We start from the raw sequence: 20,254 nt of genomic DNA on the forward strand, positions 1-20,254 counted from the left end.
CAAGCTTAACTATCAAATTTAATAGAGAATTTAATGTTCTGTACAGTGAAAGCTTGCTGTGTGCATTCTCCGTATAACAGGTTAAATGGCTGTAAGTAACTGTGCTTAGAGTGTTTCAGCRAGACCCAAATATATAAGAAAATCAAACATCATATCCTTTAACTAATATGGCTAAAATGCTGGTAAATTCTTAGTTACCGTATTCTAGATATTAGACAAAAACTCCCCTATTTACACAAGATAATATGTACAYATTTGGTTTGGTGAATGCTCCAATGTCTTATCAGTTTCTCCTCCAAGAAAGGTTGTAGGAAAAAAAATCTTAACCATCACAGAAATATAAACTCCCAGTGATCAATATATTTAAATATTTGGTGTCTGGCCATGAAGAATGATGTGTCTCTAAATTAGTCATCATTCAGATAATCTTGATTCAGTGAGATAAGTTTCAGTGTCTCTTTCAAAGTCTTCTTAAAGATGCAAAAATGAAAAATTACAAATTTCAATGGCTGATCACTTCAGTGTGTTTATGTATGCAAGTATGTGTAAATACACAAACACACATATATATGTATAAAATTATGTATATACATATATATATACCTCTCCTAGACCTGGAAAGTGCCTAGTGATTCTGCATGCCCGAGTGAAGACAATAAAGGGCTTTGAGACCCGGCTTCTTCTGAGAGAGCTGAGCACACATCCCCATAGCCTTCAGAAATCAGGACTCTTTCTGGTGGGTTTAGATAGTAACCCCAAAATCAAGAGCACTAAGGTCACCAGTTGCATTTGGAGCTCTTGTCCCTATTGCTGGATCTCACCTAGAGTTGGTTTGTTAACTGCCTCCCATTCTGCCTTTCATGACCAAGTGTGGTTTTACGAAGTGCCAGGGAGAGCTTGGCAAGGCAGGCAATATCTCACAATGCGGCAAAGTCGTGCACAGGTCAGGATCTGTTCTCCCATCGGATGCACTCACACCCACATTAGCGCACAAGCACACAAAGCTGTTCGCATCCTCTGTCTTTACACTGGGATGGAGAGGGAAAAGACAGACCCTCAAGAACTCCCCAGTGTAGGTAAGATTAAACACAAACAGCCAAGCTCTGCAAAGTGTGTGCCATAGCTGCATGCGCCCATCACAGCTCTAAAAGGGTCAGAAATTAGGGGTTAGGTTTTATCCCTTCGGGCTCTTCTTTCCCCCTGCCCCTCTCTTCAAGGTATCAACAGAGCATTGTACAAGTGGACGTTTTGATTTTTCTAAGCCTGGCTCTTTTTGTTCTTCTTCTGCGTTACCCTCCTCATCCCCCTGGTCTCGGTTGCTCACATCAGGACCTGGTCTCGAGTCTCTGGTAGGCGCAAAGCTAGCAGGCCACCTCCAACCAGAGCAGAGGAAGCCAGAAGGATGGGAACCACCTTGGTTATCCCAACGAAGGAGGCAAAGATTGAGTTCCCCAGGATGGCACCAAACTTGCAAAGCCCATTGAGAATTCCGAAGGCTGTTGCCCTGTGGAGAAGAAAAGCAGAAAGCAATGGTTTGGAATGAGGGTCTCARCAGAACTGCAGGAGATCTCAGTAGCTTACTTTTATGTTGCCCAGGMTACACTCCTGGTAAACAAAGCCAGCCAGAATAACTAAATACATTGTTTTTCATGTCTGTGTGAATGAGGAAAATGTATGTGTGTACTTGTTTCTCCTTTTTATCTCAACTTCTCCCTAGCTCCTGAGTTGTCCACTATGACAGCTTTTGTCATCCAAAAAGAAAGCAGGACACAACCTGCTCTAGAACTTGTCAAAGCCCTTGCAAGCACTGGTTGGAATGAGTTGTCATCAGAGAAATAACCTGGCCGCTCCAAATCCTGCTTTACCCAGAAGCTGAAACCACACTGCCTCCTGGCTCTCCTCAGCAGCCTGAAAGAGGCAGAAAATGCTTCTAAAGATGTTACCAGAAAGGATCTTATTTATAGCACATGYTCCCAAAAGTTTCTGCAGTACCTCATTTCCCAAATCATTCTGTGCGTGTGACTGTCTTCAGGTTGTGGAAGGGAAGGCTGTTATGGTGATCAGCTATGACAAGACGCTGGGGGATACAGTCTGAAGGGCTAGACTTCCATGCATCTTTGTGGAAATGACAGATTATCCATATTTTATCTGCCTATAATTTACATATGCCCACATAAATTCCTGAATACAAGCTACAATGCACTGAGTTACAGTTGCAAATGTCAGTGCTGATCAAGCACAGCTATGGCACTATCCAGCCCTTAAGGATTTGTTAAAATAAAAAAATACATCTCCTGCATCTACACGTATCTTGTCTCTTTGTGGTAAGAAGCAAAAGGCCAACATCAGAGAGTAAGGACTGAAGAGAAAGAATACACTGAGCACCTTTTGTTGGTGGGATAGAGCTCAACGGTGATCACATCCAGGGCATTCCAGGCAGCAATGCTGGCCCCGCAAAACAGGCACTGCCAGCCAATCATTGCCGACTCGCTGTTGCCAAAAAAGAGAAAGAAGCAGCACACTGCAGAGATCAGCATTGAACCACCTATAGGAGAGTCAAGAAAAAAATATGTTAGCATCAGTTCCCCCAATCCGTGGCCAGTCAGCCTCACCACTGATAAAGATGGCCTTCAAATGGCAGTGTTTCACCCCCAAAATGAACACAATCCTCAAAACTCCCAAAATACCTTTATACTGCCTCTCTGTTATTCTCTGATGTTGGAAACCAGCCTGAAAATGTTCTCAATCCATCTGACCATCTGATCTTGCTGATATTCCTGCTATATAGACACTCTGAAGACAGGCTTTTCCAGGCAGGTTTCCAGCATCTCAGACTCCCAGATGGACCCAGGAAGAACAGAGACAAGTAAACATGAAAGTCAGTGAGGAAGAATCATTGTGAAGGTTTTTCTACTTGAGCTTTGAGTCAAGAACGGCAATTCATATCATATTCAAATCATTTGACACATTTCTAGTCTCAATTAGGGTGATTTACACTCAATTGCATAAAGCACTTGAAGTCTCTTTTAATTATAAGAATATCATTATATTTCATGGCACATTTGCACAGGAGCTATAATTTTATGAAAACCACTCAGGGAGAAAGTGAGAGTGTTCACGCTCAGCTACAGTTCAGATTCAGAATTACTAGTGGCTACATCACTACCTTCTTCCCTAACTGGGAATTTTCACCTGAAARATGCAGGTGAATTGCAGGTTTGCAAAATCAGAATATCTTCCACTGGGAAGTTCTGTGTTGCTGAAGTATTTCAGGCAACCAAAGAATTTATGTGCTTACTTGTTTGTTTTTGAGTTAATTTGACACAGACCAAAATAATTTGAATATTAAACTGCAACAAAAGTGTTTTATTTTGGATAGTATGTCTCTGCAGTGCACAGGCTATGGAAAGCTGCCATTCAGGACTCCATATTCTCTTTGCTCCATACCACCTGGCCAAACTACATCTCACACCGTGTCCTGGGAATATTGCCTCTGCTTAAGAGGTACAAATGAGGATCACAGGAGGTACACCAGAAGATCACAGGAGATGGTTTAATGGAACGTGAGAAACCTGAACTGAAGTCYCAGTGAAGCACATTCCACAAAAGAGAAAATCAGTTTTCATGTTAAGCTGACCAGAAATAATGTGTTCAGCAGGCTGGTATGGGTGGGATGCCAGAAGGCTCTGTGTCAATTAAGAATTCCATAGTGAAACGTTCCTTCATGTCTTTACCAATTTTTGTTTTGTACTTTTCATTCTGTAGAAGAAATAAGCATTTTGAATTCCAGCTGTCATGTCAATTCCAGATGAAAACACTGAAATGTTGACATGTTTGCTAGGTGGATAATCTGATTCTCTTTCAGCTTTATTTTTTTTTCTCCTCACAAACCCTCTGTTTTTTCTGGGTCTTCCCCAAATTCATTACATGAACCCTATTTTTTTTTGCTGCAGTGGACATTGCTGTCACATATGTGGGGTCATCTTGCTTGCTTTTTTTAATCTGACTAACAGTGGTCACCAGGCTAAGCTAATTAAACTCTTAGAAGAGAGAGACAGTGAGCTCAAGAGAATGATTCAGTCTTAACACCTCAACCATATCCCTCATTTTAGGAAACTCACTTGTCTGTCTCCCAAGGCATGATCCCCATTGTGTCTAGAAAGCAAGGTTTGAACCTTGGAAAAAAAGATACCACAAACACCCAAAGTAATCATGAAATTTATGATGTGAGAACTCAGTCCTGTCAGACTAAAGGTGGCTCTCTTTCTAAGCTGTAATGTGGTCAGTTAATCTACTATATAATCTCTCAAGCTGTTTGTATTTCATTTGGAAATCAGAAACCTAAGAGAGAGAACTCCTGCACTGCCAAACACCCACAGCAAATAATCTTCATGAATATTCATTGCTACAAGCAAAGTCTTTCATTTATTTGTACAGAATATTATGGACATCAGCGTTAACTCAGCAGCACCAAGAAGTCCCACAGCAGCTCAGACCCTGTTGTGCTAAGCGCTGGGTAAACACACAGGCTTTGACATAAAAGTCAAAATAAAGGAAAAAAGCAAGATGACATAGATGCACAGAAAAGGGGGGTGGGAGGAGCAGATAACTTGCCCAATGCCACAGAGCAGATCACTTGCAGAAACAGAAATAGAACCAAATTGTTCTCAGTCGCTGTCTGGTGCCTCACCCTCAAGACTTTTTACCTTTCTGCTCCATTTGGTACGGGAATGACTCATCTCCACCTGAGCCTACTCTGCTTGCATTCATATGTGTAGAGGGAGAGAGACCTTCACACTGACCTTGACTCTTTGCTCATACTTACAACTCAYGCCACGCGCCCATCATCCCCACTCACCAATCATTTTTATCCTCCCTATTTTGTCCATGAGTAGCGCAGAGATGATGTTGCCTGGCAGCACAGACAGACTGCCCAGGAAGCTGACGAGATAAATTAGGAAGTCATTCTCCTCCTCGAAGTCCAGGTGACAGCCTTCCTTCTGCTTCAGAAAAGTGCTATTTATGAGTCTGCAGTTGATGAATTTGTGTTCGTAGAGATCTGCCAGGGAAAGAGGCAAAGACTTGATTCCACACGACTCTCATCCCTTCACACAGCAGCAACAGGAGTCAGGATCAAAACCGAATTGAAATCTGAGAGGTGGTCTCCACGAAACAAAAATGACCATTTCTAATCAGTAGTTAAGTGACAAACTACACGTTCATGCTATGCATCTGGTGGCCATAAGCTCRTGCACTTCCTTATATTTGTGGAATCACCTGGACCAGTGTCCTCATATCACAAGGACTGGGGCAGTTCAGGCTGTCACTGTCACAAAACTACAGTTGTTCCCTACCAGAGGAGATATGAAAAGCTTTTTCAGGATAAATTAATGAATATTTTATAGCTTAGGATSAGCAACCAGAAGTTGGATATGAACTAAGGAGAGGACCTTTGAATAGATTTTAAGCCAAATTTTTTGAATTGAGAACTRGTAAACTGCTAGGCATTTTGCCACTCCTTCAACCTGCCAACATCTGAGAGCAGATTTCTGCATTTTCCCTGGGGTAACAAATAACATCAGAAGTCATGTGGTCAAAAAACTGATGGAACAACTTGAAACCTCCTTTCAAATGGGTTGTTGGAAACATGGAATTAAGCAAGAATCAGAACCTAAACTATAAATGAGAACAGCCTCAACTTTTGGGGCAATGCTAGTGGCAGCAAGAATTTTTTGACAGGCTCATGCCTACGTGGACAGTTAAGCTCAGTTTGCAGGAAAAGAAAAATGTCTAGCCATACTACAAGCCAAAAGCACTATGTTTTTTCCAGCTCTCTTCCAGACACCAAACGGTTATAAAGCTAGCACAGTAGCTGGTTCCTTCACTCTCTTTTTTTCTGTCACCACCGTTATTACCCAGCACACACATGGACACGCAGATCTCTATCATCCTTTCTCGCAGAGTCTGATACRATACTTTCTACTTACAGTGACTCGACCGTATTAGGAATGCCTTTACCTGTGTTATAAAAGACAGTGGACACGATGGTGCAGTTTTCAAAGAAGGTCTCACTGGATGTCACATCTTCAAAATAGCATTCCTCAAACAAGGAATCTTCAAATCTCACTTCCTTGAATTTCATGCCAATGAATCTGTGGTGCAGGAAACAGAGCTTCATTCTGTGCTTTGAGGTATTTCCTATACTATATAGTGTGTAACGGCCATCTCAAGAGACAAAGCAGTAATGACCGTTTCTGAGGTCATTTGCAGAAAAGGTATCTCACTTCATTGAACATTACTTCAATGTATAACTGCATTTCATTTTCCCTGCAAATTCCAATCCAATGCTTATGCATTTTATTAGGAGAGATGAATTTAAACAATTTTTTAAAAGAGATGTGGTGCTTTTAGGATTTCTGGCAGCTTTTTCATTCCTCAAAATAGTCACATCAAAGAAAATTTGCTGTTGAGGAAGAGTGGACACAAATCCTCTCACTTTCCGTACTAATCCATCTGAAGAAGACATCATTTTGCTCAGCGCGTGACGTTCTCTTTGTTAAGCTGACCTTGCTGCCTCCCATATCCTGCCCCTTCCTCAAGCATAAATAAAACCAGCCATTATCAGATGCCTATTGAGCCATTTGGTGAACATGACAGTTATTCAAACTAGAAGTGATTGTTGAAGCAAAAATGCATGATGATATCTAGATGGAGCAGGGAGATTATCTGTGTACCACTTGTACCCATCTCTGTTCAAGGACTGCATATAACGTAAAGAAAATAAATTACACTACGAATAGTCATTGGTGTCAGGTGATTGATTTCTCTTCTGATGGAAAGCTTGACATTTTTGCCCCTGCCTGCCTGAGGGATGACCCAGTATTGATTTACCAGTGAGATTTTGCAGGGACACTTGGAAGATGGATGTGTTAATGCACAGGTGTGTTTCAAAGATAGGAAGAGCTATTAAATGCATGTATTATTACTCAAGCTAACGCGGCCACAACTGTCAGCAAACAAAAAGGTTTCTAACATATACCCAGAAATTTAATTCATCTGAGCATTTACRAAAGTGTAGCGTGTTGGATATTTACATAATTAAATGGTGTAAACAGTAGCTTCTAAAAGATATTGTTAATGCTCAAAATACAACATGAAGACTACTCAAATCTTTTGCTCTGTATAGAAGGTTTCTCAGGTTACAACAAAACATAAGCTGATCTGCATTGGCTCAGTAATAGCCTGTGATGTATTTACTCTTAAAGGCTATTAAAAGCCCTTTTAATTTTCTTTCTTAATATGCATCTTTAAGAGATTCACTTAGCAATGGTCTGTGTTCAGCGGTGTTTTAACTCACAGCCAACGGCTAGAGGGAAAATGGAGCTATAAATCATAATGAGGCATGCACTAGGCATTGCTAGAACACAGCTTGATCAGGTTTTGAGTTATTGAAGTAGGGAGGGCCAATGAAGGAATATAGCGACATGCAGGACAATTTTAGGTCTCCATCCTGCATTGTGCTGATCATCTATTCTCAGTTAAGTTAGTGAAATCTGAGCACCTCATCCAGGTGCAAGACAAGGGTCCTTGGTCCATAAATCAGACTACCATTCATATCTCAGATACTTTGTTTGACTGCTCCATAGCTGGGGAAGTAGCAATTGTGGCYCTAGGTTCAGACCATCAAGGACAGCTCTTTACTGCAGTGAAGGTTTCTGGCAGGATTTGGGAGCCAGGGAAGACCTTCATCAGACTCCATCAGATAAACACCAAGGAAATGCAGACAAGTAGTTTCTAAGGTAATAGGAACAACTCAGATAGGCAACTGGGTATGGCTTCAGCTGTGAAGAGTGAAATAATGAGTATGTTGTGTAACACTGAACRTGCAGGGGGACCTCTCCACACAGAGCAAGGGAGCCTGAGTAACACCATGTCTAGTCTATTGGGAGCTATAGGATCTCCATGGAGTTTACACTGAGGTAAATTTCCACCCATTACCTTGAGATTTAGAAAAGTACAAATGGTATGCTACCGATCACTAGGATTTCTACTGTATGGAGCTCAGAATGATTGAGTCTGGTTACACAGGTCCAGGTCCAGTTCAAAGAGGATAAAGGGAGGAAAACGATGACAGTAACATAATTTTCTTCAAAGCAGTAAAAGAGAAGGTGAAACAGTGGGGAGAGACAGACTTAATGTGGGAGAATCACACCAGTACAGCTGAGGGTCATGACACAACTCGCATCGAGGGGCTGCAGAATGGAGACCAGGATAGGTTGTATGAAGGATTTTAAGCGAACATAGCTTTTTGTTTTCAGAAAGCAGAAAAAGAAGTAGGTTTCTTGTAGGAGATGGTGTCTGCTGCCCAAAACCAGTAGATGTCAGTGTAGCCTAAGGAAAGTGACCTCCACATCCAGAGATGCCCAAATATCCAGGCATATGCCCATTTCCTGCTCACTGCTCTTTGCAAGCAGCTGCCAAGGGGATCTACTGAGAGCGAGACTCTGCACAAACTTCTCAAATGCATTTCCTTGGGTCTGGAGATGCAAGTGGCTGCAGCAGAATGTGTGAAAAGCAGGATGAAAAGAATATTCGGTCTGTGAAAAAACTGCTACTGGAATTTGAGTTATAGACTGTGTCCCCAAAAGAACAACCTAGATCCTCAGTTTTGCAGAAAATGAGGAAAAGGAGTCTCCTAGAAATATATTTTAGTTCATTTGAAACCAGAATTACTTAACCAGATGTGCCATCTCCCCTTCAGTACTAATCAAAACAAATTACAGTCACTTACTTATCATTTTTATATTCCCCATTTCTGTGGATCTGGTTTTCCAGGGTGAAATTAAAGGTGAAGTGTGACACTTCTTCCTCATCAAAGATTTTCACACGGGATTCATATGCCTCCTCTTGGAGATACCGGATCATGTCAGGGAACCAGACAATAAGGCCATAGTAACTGCAGCCAGATGGGAGGTACACATTAGGCATRCAAGATCCTGTACAAATGTCACAGCGCTTTTCCTAAGATCTATTCCATAACATGTAAACCTCTCAGGTTCCCAAGGTGAATGCATTTCTGATGCAAATTCTTGCTCAGCTCTAACACCGCGCTAAGTAACCTGTTTCTCTAGTGTAAGCACCTACATTATATAGCATAAACACCTAGCTGCTCTCAGAATCGTATCGATCCGTTCTAGCTAACCTGAAGTAGGGCAGTTTATTTAATTTTCACTGACTTTGCTATATATCCCAGCCAATGAGCCAATGTGCTATACTTGCTCCCGAAGAGATATGCAGAGCTGCAGGAAATATGGGAGCTCCTCTTGGATTGCAGGTTTCTGCAAGTATGAGGCCATAGTGAGGTTTAGACTGTTGGACAGCTGAGACTTAGGCAGATTTTTGGGGACACAAAACATGTACACAGGATCAAATGAAAGATCAGGAAACGAGAAACTCAGTATACTAGTATACACTAGTAACCACCTCTCAAGTCCTGGTCTATTCAGAGTACGTTGTATTCTCATATAAGCAATCAGATCAATCAGTATTTCATAGGAGAGCAAGGCTCTAAAATAAGAGCAGGATTCATTTTGTAACTATTTATTTAAAAGTACAATGTAATTATTCAAATCTGAGAGCCCTCAGAAAACTCTAGTTTCCTGAAAAGTAAGGTGAGTACCTGAGAGGTACTGGAGAAGTACCTTACCTTAAGGCCATTGTAAACCAAACCACAGCCAGAATCAGTGTGTTCATCCTGTACTGGGCTGTTAAACAATATAGCACATTGTCCCAGACCTACAAATCCAAAAGGAGGAGTTAGTTGCAAGGAAATCCTAGAGAGATTTGCGAGATTAATTTCTGAGTACATCATAAATTTAATGTTTGCAGTAAGAACAGCTCATTTGGGGAAGKTCAGATGTATGGCTTAGATTCAGTGTTTGTTCAAAATTATATTTATCGAGGTAGATTCATGGCTTACAGAAAGATCCTGTATCCAGCTTATGTCCCTGGGTACTTGATCTGAACCCTCTATAATGAGCTGGAGTGCATGACTAGCTATGGGTTTCACTGATGGGCCAGGATAATGCAGTATCTCCCTCAGCTTACGTGGATATGAGCCTGTTCTCAGACTGTCTGACCATTCCATCTTTTCACATGTATGTATGGTCTCAGGGATGCTTTCAAACTGAGCTGTAAAGACAACTGGTGAACAAAAAGGCAAACACATTTGACACTTTAAGACAAGCGGGATGAACTCAGATGTGAATGAAAACAAGCACACCAAGAGAGAGACAGAACTCATGCTCTTATCCTTGCCATATATGCACAGTAACAGCACCTGTATTGCTAATAATTAGAAAGACTGCCCTTTACTTTAATTGTATCCTCCAAGACCAGAAGCATCCAGTATGATTTTCAACAAAGTTCTACATGGGCACACATCAACCTTATAGCATATGGGAAATTTTAAATTAGGTAAGGAGAAAATATAACCTTGCTAGAAACTCACGCTCAGCAAGAGCAAAGAGCAAGCATTCTTAAGAATTCACTGGAGATGGTAAATTCACTTAGGTCTGGGTGTGAGGGAATCAATACTTATCCATTCAGAAGCAGAGTCAAGTGCTTGGGGTTCTATCTCATCCTGGAAGCTCTGCCATTAGCATAGCTTGACTACCATGGTGCTCACAGGACCGTTTCAGGACCTGGCTAGCACTGGGGCAATTTGCAGGTATATGTATATGTCTGAGAAGTGTAATCAGATTACAGGCTTTAGCAAACACTTGCAGCCTTTTTGAGTGAGGGTCAGGATTTTAGGATGCAATGGCCCGAAGCTATAGTGCACTGGAGCCCAAAGTGCAAAAGCACTTCTGAGCTGGTTTTTCTTCTCACCTGTTTGAAAGTGGTTGTGAATCTGACCAGCCACCGCTGATACCATGTCCCTGTTGAGCTCTGGATTTCAATAAACTCATCCACTTGCTTTGGAGTTTTGATATAGGAAACCTGAAAAGAAAGGAACAAAAAAATGGCACAAATTTTTCAGGGTTGATCTTGGGTGGATTTTACACTTCACTGTCTTCTGGAAAATGCTTGCCACCAGGTATCCTTTATTATCTTGCCCTTGAGTGTTATCACTAGAAAGTGACTTAATTGATCTTATTATGGTGAGAGATTTTGTTATAGAAAGAAGTCTCCCTTCCTTCCTTCCTGCCTTCCTTCTCTTCTCTCTCTCTCACTCTGTCTTTATCTCTCATTTCTTGAAACATTTCAGATACATCACATCCACTTCAATCTTTCATTTACTGGTTGATGCCTGTGCACTTAGTGATTTCTGAGCCCTTAGACTCCCCATCAGAGATCAGGGCTGGGCAGTTACCATAYAAAGTATCTCCACGATTAGCTGATTGTATCTACATCAAACTGTGCCCTCAGGATCTTTTTTTTCAAACACAGCTGGAAGGAATATTCCCCAGTTCCACACGTTGTGTGTACCACTAGCAGAATTTCTATGACAAACGAATGTACAGATGGGAATCTTTGCACCTGAAATGCATCCAGTCCTAAAGTGGAATCACACCATACAATCACTGACTCCATCAAATCAGTCTGAATTTTCAACACTGTACACCTTAACTGGACTGCACATGAAGCCTCAGAATCAGTCTTGGGGAATATGTGCTGAGTAACTTTGAACAAAGGACATATTCAAGGAAAGCAAGATCTGTTTGTAAAAATGAGAAAGAGGTGAAAATTTAGCGAATAAATTACTAAGTAGGAGCGATTTGCTTGGCTTGGCTGTACTGTCGGTGTGTTCTTTTTGCTGGCACCATTTAAATGTCATATCTGGGAACTGTCCCTGTAACAGCTGATTCATGACAAACTGGCAACTTCTGGCCTATCAGAAAAATACAAGATCTGACAGTTTATACTACACCAGCCGAACTGAACCTCCATCTGTGCCAAGGGATGTCAGTAARTTTGATTCAGCAGACACTTCACATCTCAAGGTGCGACATTTAAGATGAGTGCATCACATAGCAGTCATGCCTCTGCTGGCTGGAGTAATGAGCACTAACGGGTGCTCTGCTGCCTCTCCAGATTCCTGTAGCCAGCACAGATCCACATAGTGTCCTACTTGGAGATACACATTCTTGAGTCTCATAGGTGAATTCAAATTGACTCCTAAAAGCCTCAGGATACAGCTTGCCTTAGAAGCAGGAACAGGCCCATATAGGCATGATAGCGCCTGTTTCCAGGCAGCTTACAGGCTGGTCCTTGAAAGGCAACTGAAAAGCCTGCTCATATCCACCAGCCAAGTATGCATGACTGGCTCAGCACGCACATTCCCCATGCATGTACAGCTAACACGCCACAGCATCGCTTGTAATCTCCCTGCAGGTTGGGTCCATCAAGGACACACCAGGCTCAGCATCAAACCTCAGCCCAGCATTACAGAAAACCTCATCAGGGATTTCACAAAGATGCTGTTCTCGGTCGCCGTTGTCAACAAGGTTTGCAGGAGTTGAAYGACCTGTAGCCTAGAAATATTAAACACTCATTAAATTCCTACCTTTACATGGTTGTCATCTACATAAATTAATCTTTTATATTCTAGAAGGATCACTCCTGAGTGACCTCATCTTGTGACAATTCCTCTGAACAGGGTAACTTCTTTTCTTCTTTGCCTTAAAAGACATGTTTTACATACAAATATATCTCCTCWCTTCCCTTCTCTGCATCCTTCCAGAGCATGTGTCCTCTCATCTTTAAAAGCATAAATCAAGAACTATTCCCTGTCTGGCTCACTGACAGTTTACACCTGAATTATAGTAATTTGCAGCTAACCTCAGTGTACACCTTTTACCTGATTTTACTATTAATCTAGTCCCCTGGTGTGACCTTTTTCACAAGCTGCAGACTAGTGAGTAATAACCACTCATTCACTTTCCCTTGGAGAGATTAAAGATTCAGTATGAGGCAGACAGATAAGTTTGGGAAGCTCATTAGGAGGTACATGAACTTTAATCAGAGTTTGATTAGAAGCCTAAATGGAGAAAGGAGTGATTCAGATCTCCCACATGACTAATCTCTACCCTGTTTGGTTTTAGTCTCCTGGAGCGGACCAATTAAGTGCATGTGTAATTGAAAAACCACTGGCCTGCATGCTCTAGTTTAACATCAGGAATGAAGAGTATTCACTGCAACTGAGCAGGACTGAATACCTCTTGAAAAAACAGGCTGGTATCTGACTTTAAATGCGCAATGTGTTATCCCGGAGTCCTTTTTCAGATTGCTGAGGGAGGTCATATTGTGAGGGGGACRCTCTAGTCCCTGGAAAGAAGAATAATACTGGTGCTGTGCTGCACCAGGGAAAGTACATCCAGCTTTTCATTTTACCTGCCAATGACTTTGCTAAAAACTCACCGTAAACACCCTCTCTGGCTCGCCTTTGGCCCGCATATTGGTGTCATGAACTTGCTTGAGGATCATCCAGGCTTCATCATGTTTACCTATCTGGAAACACCGAGGCAAGGGAGAATAAATGTTAGTGTTTGCAGCTCTGCATTTTATCAAAGCATACAGACAAACCAGTACTAGAGGCCCAGTATAGCAGAGATGTGCACACACATGCTATTGGCTGTGTTAAGGGAAAGAGCTGAGAGCATGGATTATATTCACAGGGAGYATGGCATTTCTGTGGCTGGAGAAAGGAGGTACCCTAAAACTATCTGGGGCAGGAGAGGAATCAGAGATTAAGTGCCCAGAGAAGAGTWGAGGAGTTTTATCAGCAGACCTAAGCTCTGTTCCCATCTCTGCTAAGGACTTGCAGGGTTAATGTAAACTAGGTATTGCTGCAGTGACAGCATCTGCAAAAAGAGAATAAAATATACTTGCTCCAGAGCTCTGAGGTTTATGTATTTTAGCTTGCTTGTCAGCTTGCTTTTCACTCTTCTTCCAAGATTCACTAGTTACAATCCCAAACTCTGAGAGAGATGCTTTCAAAATATTGGACKTAGAAAATCCCCTTGCTGCCTTCTTCTTGTGCAGCATTCAGCAGTAAAACACTAACAATTTTTGATTAACCCCATAGTCTGTAGCCTTTAGGTTKTAAGTGGTCCCTAGAGTTAGTGCGTGCAGGCGTGAAGGAGTGCTTTTGCTCTGGACTTGTRTTATGTGTTTTTGATGGGACAAAGACAGACAGACGGGGACACATTAGGGACCAGCTATCCTCTGCTACAATGTTCAGATGAATCATCTTACCTCCAGCAAAAACCGCGGGCTTTCAGGCATGAATTTCAGTGCCACCAGAGAAGCGATACAGGGCAGAGAGCAGACAAGCACAAAGACTCTCCAGCTGTGGAAATGGTACTTGGTTCCCATACTGAAACCCCAGCCTGAAAACAGCAAGAGGCAAAAAGTAARAATACTGACCAGGCATTCTGATTTTTGTCTCTAAAACAGCTCTGAACTGGACTGTACAGCTCTGTACAGCATACGGACAGGCTGAAAATTTGATATACTTGGTAATGACCTCTTTTGGAGGCTCAATGGTATTTTCAATAGATAATAGCCCATGAGTTCATGTTCACTACAGAAAATGGAATGCATTCTCAYTCAGGATTTATCTTTTTAAAAACTTTATCTTTAGGTTCAAAAATCATCTAGAAATAAGAATAACTCCCTTCAGCTGTATGCAAGCAAGGCTGGGAACAAGGATAGGATTCAAACTCAGAAGAATCAAGATCTTGCTCCTGCATTTGGGGTCCGCTGTCTCCTGCCTGCTCCCTGCCACCCCAAAGGGTCTGGTAGCCCCTGCCATGGAGCAGCAAGTAGAGCACCRTTCCTGTGCTGCTCCGTTAGGGACCTGCACCAACGCAGATACTTCCTTAAAACACACTGAAAGGCAATTACAAACAAATACCACATGCAGACGTGAATGAAAGCACTTTTTTCCCTCAGTTTACTTTTTCTAGACTCAAATCTCAAAGAAATATTTTATCTCCTTTTTTTTCTATAGACATTTTCATTTGCAGTAACAACAAAATAAAAGAACAGTGGCTTTGCAGAAGTCTCATTTCTCCCAGTCATGGGCCTGCACTYCTCTCACCACATCCCAAAACAATAGGGAATCATGGGAAATCAGAAAGAAAAGTTACAGCACACAAAATGTAAAAACACAAGTCACACAATATCAAAAGCCATCTAGAAAATAAATGTAATGTAAATRTTATATTTTAAGTGCTTTTTAAAGCAAGTGTATTTGAAAATACTGAAAGATTATTTCAACTTGACATCACTAGGCTTCAATTTTATATATTTGTTCAAGCAATCTGTGTCTTACTGATCAAAAGCGTGAACACTTTATACTGAATACATTTTAAGATAGATAGATGGATATCTGTGCTTTTCTTCAGGGTCTTTGTGGCCTGCCCTACTTTCCTCAAACAGGATTCTGCAAACAGCTGGTGTCAGTGGATACTGAGGGAATTAATCTTTCCCAGTAGATATTTGCTGTCTGATGTTTTCCTAGGAATATGCACATGAGTTACCAGGAAGACCATGTGACATGCAGATTTTTGTTCCTCAGGGCACTCACGTATTCCAGAGTCCTCCTGTCTCCTGTTTCTCTAACACTTCCAGCGCTGCACAGGGAACTCAATTCTGAACTAGATTAGGTGAAATCAGATGTGGCCCCCYGCACACTGCATGCCCAAAAGACATGTCTCCAAAAACACAACCCGAAGAATTTTGGCATCTGGCTAAGGAAAAGAATATGTGTTACCCTCACTACTAAAGTTCTTAACACCCAGCTATTCCCTCATTAAAGTTATTTATTTTTCATAACTGTCCCAGCTTTACAATCAAGATGAGCTTTGCACTCAACATGAACATAATCTCAGTTCTACTTCCCTGAATTCTCTGGCATTTAGACCAAGGGGTCAGGCTCTGACAGTATAACTCCAAATGATATATTTGAACCCTTTGATATGAAGTAGCCTTCATGCCACAGAGTCAGTCCTGCTCACAACCTTAGTATCAGTCAATCCATCAATCAGTCAACCAGTTTATCAGACCTTCTATTTTTCATTTGTCAGTTGTGCCAGGTGAGTTTCAAATGCGTTACAAATTCTGTTGTATAACTGTTCTGGTAAAAAAGACAGTCCTCCACCTTCATACAGGTAGGACTTTTAAAACTCCACAATTGTAGGGAAAAGTTTGATGTTGATAAAAGTAAGATTAGCTGTGGTTTTAATTCTTGAAGAAGTTGCATTGCCAAATTACAACCCTACTGTGTTGGAAACAAATATCTAACCAGACCTCAAGCCCTGCTCATTTAAGATATCTATTATTTTCAATGTTGTTTATGTTGGGATCTGTAAGGACTAATGATTCATGTGCAGGCTTGAAGCAGTGTAGTGACGCATGAATGTATTGCTGCCAAAAGCTGAAAGCACAAAGCAATTACCGTAATGTGGAATGATGCTCCAAGCCATCGCTGAAGCAAAAATGCCACCAATCATCCAGAACATGCACAGCCAGCTCAGGTGTTCCCCCCTCTTCTCCCGAGACAGGAATTCAGAGAAATAGGCAAACACAATGGGGAGGGATCCCCCAATACTGAGGAGAAAAAATAACACATGAGAAGGATAAATCTTTTTTTCATGTCTTTGTATGAGTATCTTATGATTGCTCATACTAAAAGGCAAGGTCACACTTACAGATTCACTGCACACATGGAGGAAAAGTTCAAATCTCTCTTTGGCTGGACTGGTTTTAGACCTCAGAGATAAGCAAGATTCTTGTTATGCTCTGAAAGCTGATTTTACTGAATAGTTTATACAAAGGTAGTGTAATGCCCTGCTCTTCACGTAGACATCTCCTCTGTTGTTCTTTGGCAAATTCTCGTTTTAGGCAGGCCAAAACCAGCTAGGAGATGGGAGCAGCAAGGGCTCATTGGAGGCCCTAGCAGTCAGGTGAAAAACTGATGTAGATATTTATCAGTCTCCCTGGCCTTCATCCACAATTTGGGCAGTACAAGAAAAATCTCAGTGATCCAACTTTCTTACTGATAATGCTTCCATTGACACGACCAAGGTACCTCAGCCACACTAGGTAAACAGCCAGGCGGTCCCAGCTTGGTGGCTGAGACACATCTCCAGAGAAGTCCAGCCAGTCCTTCCTTTTCACATCTGACAAACCCAACCATTGTACAGCTCCAGCTTTTTTCATGGGAAAAGGGAGTTCCTGGCTGATAGACTAGCCAGTTACCTACCCGAGGCCAGAGATAAGGCGGCAGAAGAGAAAGAATCCATATCCCTGGACGAAGGAGGAAAGGAACGCGAAGGCAGCATTGATTGCAAGTGATATGATGAGGCATTTCTTCCTTCCCAGTTTGTCAGCTAGGCCACCCAATACCACAGCCCCCACCATCATTCCTAGGTAGACTATYAAGCCTAGAAGAGAGAGAAAAACAGTGAGTTTGGTAACAACCATTCTCCCATTTGCTGAGTGGAAGTAGTTTGCTATCCCATACATAATCAACATCAGCTGCTGTTCCCCCAAATTACAGACAACTGCTGCCCGARACCTTCCTAATAGAGGAAAATGGAGATAGAGATACCACTGAGGGCCTTAGTCATATCCTAGCCATTTCTGTCAAAAGCCCATTTTGTTATGAACCAGCATGTAGAATGTAGAAACAGATATGACTTGTCTGGGCTCTGTATGCTTGAATTTGGAGAGAGCTATTTTCAGGCATATCTAAAAAGCCCTTTGCATTTTGCAAGTGCCCTCAGGAGACACTGTTACTGTCCAAGTAATAATCATTAAAATTCCTTAATAAGCAAAATAGGAGCTGTTCTAAAATTTAAAACTGTCTAGTAACTGGTTATTCATTCCTTCTAGGTTTTGTACCTTAGGAATTGTCATAGCCTGGATTGAACACAAGGCAGATGCCTTAAAAAGCCTTAGAAAATTGCCCTTACACTGCACATTACATGTGGAAATAGAAATACCTCCGTTAACCCATAATAAGCCATCTCAGGTGCCAGAAACACTTTTTTTCACTGATTTCCCCATCTATGCATTAGCTTGGATCCCTACCTACTGCATTGCACTGTGCAGCATAGACAGCCCTCTTTCAGTCAGACCCACACCTTTCTTCCTCCAGCCTCACTGCTCACATGTCCCCTGCACGTAAGCAATGGCCATCCATAAGCAGCTTAGCTTGCACGTGTCCCAGCTATGTGACATCAACTACAGAACAGAAGACTAATGTCTTAACGCCACTCATCCCCTGAGCACAACAGGACTGAGGGTGTGTAGGGAGGAGAGTCTCTCTTGTCACTGTTTACATGCAGAAAACCTGCAGAAAACCCTGACAGGTGAAAGACCACACAGATAACTCTCTTTGCAGGTTACCTATTCTACCCATGTTTCCTTTGGAGCATATCATCTCTTCCACTTTCCACAGCATTACTTGAAAGGATCACGCTATAAACTCAGTCTGACCTGTGTAGCACAGATACTTGCTCTGTTACAGAGCCAAGATCTTRTGTCTAAGTAAAGGACAACTTATAGAAAATAGTAAAATCTTGACCTGAAAATTTCAGGAGAAGGGAAATTCCACTGCTTGTCTTAACAATTTGTGCTATAGATTAATCACCCTGACACTGTTAAAAAAAAAGTTTTTATTTTTAAACTTGACTTACTTAGATCTTTCACCATGGGGTCTTTTGACCCCATGTGCAAGGCTGAATAGGAGAGAATGATTTTCTTTAGGCACACTCTCTGTATCCAGCTCTTCATGTCCTCACAATGCTGGCCAGCAAAGCATGGCCGTTGTCCTTGGCTCTTCTACCAAGACTGTGACCAGGAGGATCACCTATTATATATCCTTTTGTCTTGTGGGGGATAATAGAACTAACAACCTTCAAGCTCCAAAGATTTTTTTTCATTTATTTTATTAACTTTCCAGATTTAAAGGCTTCAGTGAGCAAGAAGAATATTCCCAGAAAGACCCACAAGCTCTGGTCCTTCTGCTGGCAAAATTCCTGTTGAAACCTGCAGGARTTATGATATGAAAAGACAGCAGGAGTAAATACTAAGCATTTAAAATATGATAGTATACAGTGCAAATCAGTACTTGAGGGGCTGGAAATGATAAGCTAGAGTGAAATGATTTGCACTGCTGTTAAGGGAAGACATCTGGGAATCGATTAGTCCAGCAGCTGGCAGAAAATGGAACAGGTCTTAGAAGAACAAYAAGGTTGCACTTGGCCTCTGGGCTTCAGGGCTTTTTTGCTTTAGGCTTGTCAGTAAACATATCACTGTTCATTCCCTTCAGGAAGGAAAGATGTAAGGATAGAAGGGGCCAGGAGCACATGCCTCCAAGACTCCTTTGAATGAGTCCAGATGAGGTGAGACTGCAAGGAGATGGACTATCAGACTATTCTACCAAAGTTGTATTGAGTTTCACCATGTGAAGGAYAAAGCCCTTCACATTTTATCCATGTACAGTGTGTGGCTGGTACTGCCCTGCCCACGCATAGCAGGGCCAAAATGCTTTGTGACTYGGTGTCTTTCTTGCCCTTTCTGCTGGCCTGGTGGCCTGCTGCCACCAAGAACTTTGAACAGTACATCCAAGCAGATGACTATAATGGTAGCTCCTTGACTAGTGCATTGAATAGGTCTCAGACCTTTCTACTTCAAGCTAGGGATTTAAAGAGTAGGAGCAATATCACTATCGTCACGTTTCAGAAGAAATTGGTGGCAAGAATCGCATGGGAGCGAAGAGGAGCAAAAGGCTGTTTCCAGAATACTTACTGTATTATCTTAGACATCATAGGCAGGAGAAATCCTACTGTGGAGATCCTGATTTTTTCACATATTTTTGTAATACATGAATGTGTAAACACATTGATCAGTCTGATGGCTGAAGGCCTGTTCTGTGCCATCCAGCAAAGTTAGCTAAGGACTAAYGCACAGAGTTATTTGGCAGCTGATTTTGCCTTTCTTTCTGGATTGCAAATGTCTTCATTTGGTTTGAAATGCATTACTAAATTAAAAGTTATGCAGCAGAAAGCCACTGTAGCATTTCACAGAATGTTGGTCTCATGTTAACTAGAAGTAGAAAAGTTCAGACTTCTAAAATGCCCCATTCCATAAGCAGAGCAGTGGGATTATATCTGTGAATTGTTCTGATTTTTTTTCCTGTCCACACAATGGCTACAAGATAATCAGAATTTTGTGTATT

General features: G+C 41.7%; 1 protein-coding gene across 1 annotated transcript in view; it reads right to left on the minus strand.

Annotated features, from left to right (window-relative positions):
• Positions 1–1,320: 1,320 nt before the first annotated feature.
• SV2B (synaptic vesicle glycoprotein 2B) overlaps positions 1,321–20,254 on the minus strand; it is a 28,025-nt gene continuing 9,091 nt past the window's right edge. Inside the window, exons 2-12 of the mRNA XM_085308740.1 lie at positions 17,273–17,453; positions 16,466–16,617; positions 14,260–14,393; positions 13,423–13,512; positions 10,891–11,001; positions 9,707–9,795; positions 8,792–8,956; positions 6,019–6,152; positions 4,859–5,059; positions 2,386–2,545; positions 1,321–1,504 (exon numbers count right to left, since the gene is read on the minus strand). Of these exons, the coding sequence (XP_085164866.1) occupies positions 1,321–1,504; positions 2,386–2,545; positions 4,859–5,059; positions 6,019–6,152; positions 8,792–8,956; positions 9,707–9,795; positions 10,891–11,001; positions 13,423–13,512; positions 14,260–14,393; positions 16,466–16,617; positions 17,273–17,453 (1,601 nt within the window). The remainder of the gene's footprint in view (positions 1,505–2,385; positions 2,546–4,858; positions 5,060–6,018; positions 6,153–8,791; positions 8,957–9,706; positions 9,796–10,890; positions 11,002–13,422; positions 13,513–14,259; positions 14,394–16,465; positions 16,618–17,272; positions 17,454–20,254) is intronic.

Source organism: Rhea americana, unplaced genomic scaffold, assembly GCF_003343005.1.
Source record: "Rhea americana isolate MKP2758 unplaced genomic scaffold, rheAme1 scaffold_28, whole genome shotgun sequence".
NCBI classification, from domain to species: domain Eukaryota; kingdom Metazoa; phylum Chordata; class Aves; order Rheiformes; family Rheidae; genus Rhea; species Rhea americana.